At 46.6% G+C, this 3,990-nt stretch overlaps 1 protein-coding gene across 1 annotated transcript; it reads right to left on the minus strand.

The window, feature by feature from the left end:
- Positions 1–947: 947 nt before the first annotated feature.
- LOC103988964 (3-ketoacyl-CoA synthase 12-like) lies at positions 948–2,728 on the minus strand. Its single transcript, XM_009407664.3, has one exon. It carries the CDS (start codon positions 2,511–2,513, stop codon positions 1,152–1,154), a length of 1,362 nt encoding a protein of 453 aa, XP_009405939.2. The 5' UTR covers positions 2,514–2,728; the 3' UTR covers positions 948–1,151.
- Between the last annotated feature and the right edge of the window lie 1,262 nt (positions 2,729–3,990).

Genomic DNA, 3,990 nt, shown 5'->3' on the forward strand with positions numbered 1-3,990 from the left:
TAATCTATATAAGTGGAGTTGCTTTCTTGACTCCAATCCATATTAATTTTGAACCATACCATATGCATAAATAAATCTCACTCCAACTTTGATTCCTTGGTTTTTTTTTTCTTCTTGTTTTTGCTTGAATTCATATTAATTTTGAAAAACTAATTTGGTTCGTATTATGTGTTTTACCACATTTAATCAGATCGATGAATATAAATGAATCTAATTAATATTTTGATTCGTGTAGAGGTCCATAGTATACGATCTTCCTTTAACGTGCAAAGATTATTTCTGTGACTCGAATCCAGATCATTTAGATCCGAAAAGGACAATGATTCGCCTTCCATTTGTATCATCGTCATCATGCATCGAATGCCAAACTAATTCAGCACCACACAGGACCACTCACCTGTTGCTTGTTGTTGTTACCTTTGGCTCGTCAAGAATTCACTGTCCCACGAGTGCTACTCTCAGTTGATTTCAAGTAACGAGAGGGGTGTGTGTCCGAGTATTACTTACCATTACCATCAGGTTATATTCTCTGCCTCCGTAGTAGCACAGCGTTGGGGTGGGTTGAAGAAGGTGAGTGAGATCCACTAACTCAGATGGGTGTAAAGATGTAATGTCTGGTGTTGCCAAATGGGTGTAAAGATGTAATGGACGGGCTGTAAAAGCATCGAGGACATGCACATGCCATTGAATTCAAGAGGTGGGGGGGGGTGTCCTCTTCCTTCCAGGTTGGTCCATTATAGCATGACACTGTTGGTTCTGATGCCAGAGACAAGCCATGAATGAATCCAGCGAAACACTAACGATGGTGTGTGTGTGTGATAACACTCTTCTCTCTCTCTCTCTCTCTCTCTCTCTCCTTCATTCATCACTGTAGGCAGGCAGGCAGGCAGGCAATGGCAGATTATGAAGCTCATCTATCAGTCCCAAAACATCAAGGAAAGAAGCCATTACAAACATGTTCACTACTCTTTTATTCGAATGGTCTAAAATCAGGTAACAACATAAAAATTGACAGAAGACAACACAAAGAGGAAGAGGAAGAGGAAGAGGAAGAGGATCGATCCCATTACATATTAGCATAAAAAATCATCATCATCATCAAGCTTGGAGGAAGCAAAGGAAGACAACACAGGAGAAGGGTTCTTACTTTCTTACTCATTACTATTGACCCACCCATACTTTTCCATGTACGGGTTGACTAGGGTTTCTGGTGGGTAGCGATGGATGCAGTCCTCCCAAACGCCCTCGTCCTGCAAGTCCCTGCTCACCTCCCACATGCAACTGTTGCACTTGAACCCTGCGCCGAAGGTGACCATCAGTAGCCGGTCCCTCTTCTTCAGCCTCTTCTTGGCCTCCATGTAGGCCAGCACGTACCACAGGCTGCTGGCCGACGTGTTCCCCCACCGGTGCAGCGTCATCCTCGCTGGCTCCAGGTCGTAATTGGACAGCCCCAGGTTCCTTCCTACCCCTTCGATCACCGCCGACCCCCCCGGGTGGAGGCAGAAGTGGTCGACGCCAGCTTTGAAGTTCACCCTGGCCGCCGCCGCTGCTGCGTCCGCCTTGGAACGCCGCAGCCTCTGCCGCGCGGCCCGGGCGGCGTAGAGGATCAGCTCCCTCACGGGCAGCACCTTCGGCAGCAGCCGCTGGAGGTTCTCCGAGAAGGCGCGCACTGCCGCCTTGGGGAGGTCCCTGCCGAGGTAGAAGCCGACGAGGCCGCCGTCGTCCTCCTTCTGGGCCGCGCAGTTGTGGGCGTCGTTGTTCGCTCCGATGTGCGTTCGGACCAGGCACTTCAATCTCATCTTGGCCCGGTGCTGCAGCGACGGGTCGTTAGAGAGCAGCATGGAGCAGCCGCCGGAACGGAAGAGGCAGTTCCCGAGCATCATGGACTTGTCGCTGCCGCAGTACCAGTTGGGGCCGATGGACTCGGACGCCACGACGACGGCGAGCGTCCTCCCCCGCGTCTTGAAGATGCTGTTGACGAGGTCGACGGCGATGAGGCTGGCGCTGCACCCCATCCCCGACAGGTTGAACACCTTGACGTCCTCCCGCATCTTGTACCTGCGGACGATCCTGGACGCCAGGGAGGGCGCCGGGGAGAACATGGACACGTTGACCACCAGCACGTCGATGTCCTCAGGGGAGAAGCCGGTCTTGCGGAAGAGCTCGTCGAGGGTGGAGTTCATGAAGTCGTCCATCTCCGACAAGCCGTCGTCGTGGGTCGGGCACTCCTCGCGGCCTTCCACGATGTTCCTGGGGCCGTAGGTGTCCTCGCCGATGCCGGAGTTGACGATGACCTTGAGGAGGAACTTGTACTCGGGGAACCCCAGCCTCTTGTTCCTCTCGACAATGTCGCCGCTGAGCTCGGTCGAGATCTTGCGGTCGTCCGACGCCTTGAAGCACACGTATTCAAGGAGGTAGCAGTTGCGGTATCTCCACCGGCCGAAGACGACCCATAAAAGAGACGAGAAAGAGCAGAGCAGGAGGACCATGGAGAACAGTTGCAGGATCTCCATGGGATGGTGCTTCTGCTCCTCTTCGTTTCCCTTTTCTGATGCAAGGAGACTGAATGCAGTCGTCGTCGTCTTGTTCTTCTTCTTCTTCTTCTTCTTCTTCTTCTACTTCTTATCTCACATTCACTTCCTACTCTACTGCTTTGGGTCCATAACAGGAAGGAAGGATAGTGAGAGAGTAATTTATGCAGTGAAATGGGTTGAGGAGAGCGGCTTTTAATGCGTTCTCTTCGCTTCCAACCGCCCACCGAAAATGTCCCTTGGTGTTACGAGATTGTCATGCTGGAAACCCTTACAAGGGAGAGGGAGAGAGAGAGAGAGAGAGAGAGGTGTGGTGGGGACCTCCTGCATGGAGTTCTTGCGCTTTAAGCGCGTTGAGTTTACTTGCGGAGAACCTCAACATCCAACCAACAATGCCCACTCATTACAATCTTGAGTAAATGCTCTCTTTCTCTCTCTCTCTCTCTCTCTCTCTCTCTCTCTCTCTCTCTCCCTCGTGGAATCCACCTCTCCTTTCTCTGCCTCCAACACAATATAGCAATCAAGAATATATCCTGTAATTCATAGCATCATACGAATCTACTTTTATGATTATTTTCTATACCAAAATATTTATTTAATAATGATATATCAGATCTACTTATTACAGCTCATGGATTAAAACATTCACATAGTGTTAGTACATCCAACCTGTTTTTTATCACATCAACTTGTTAAGATTGAGGATTCAAATTTTTACTGAATATATCTTCTTAACGAAGGTGTCAATTGATAACGAGTATTTAAGAAGAAGAAAAAAAAAGAAAAGAAAGGTGATAATAAAGTTTATCTCACAATCTTTATACAATATTTTAGTGCATATATGAACATGAAAAAAGTTCAATTATCTTTTTTTAATATAATATGACCAGTAAATCTTTGATCATTTTTTTTTTGTTAGGAATAAATCGATACTAAGAGGAGGGGCGAATTAATGCAACGGTAAAAACGTCGGTTCAAAAATTCTTCGTACGATTAAAATCAATCGAAAATATGTTTAACTTAAAAACACTTACGTAAGCATGTAACGAGAAAGTAGAACAGTGAGAATAAAGATGGACAATTTGTAGTAAATGTAGTAAAGAAGGATAGTTTGTAGTAAATGCAAACCGAGTTATAGTGGTTCGGTTATCGTGACCTACATCCACTTCACTGATTCCTCTTACATCGAGGTCATCGGTATCCACTAACGATCTTCCTTTAATAGGCGAAGATCAACCTCCTTCTTACAGTTATATTCTCCTTTTGCAGGCTCAGGAGAGAATCTTTACACCTCCTTTTTACAAAGTTTCCCTTACACTCTTCTTTAGAATTGAAACTAAATTTTAGGATAAGGGACTCTATACCTATTAATAGGGATTTGATAATGTGTAGCCCAGTACTCTTGAACAGTCACTAGTACTAAAACTATCTACTTTTCTCGACTATAGGTCTTGCTTGT

The sequence above is a fragment of the Musa acuminata genome, chromosome BXJ1-1, assembly GCF_036884655.1.
Source record: "Musa acuminata AAA Group cultivar baxijiao chromosome BXJ1-1, Cavendish_Baxijiao_AAA, whole genome shotgun sequence".
Lineage (NCBI taxonomy): Eukaryota > Viridiplantae > Streptophyta > Magnoliopsida > Zingiberales > Musaceae > Musa > Musa acuminata.

What these genes read in the sequence shown, in the direction of transcription:
- LOC103988964 (XM_009407664.3), bottom strand. Translation starts at nt 2,513, where the DNA reads ATGGAGATCCTGCAACTGTTCTCCATGGTCCTCCTGCTCTGCTCTTTC.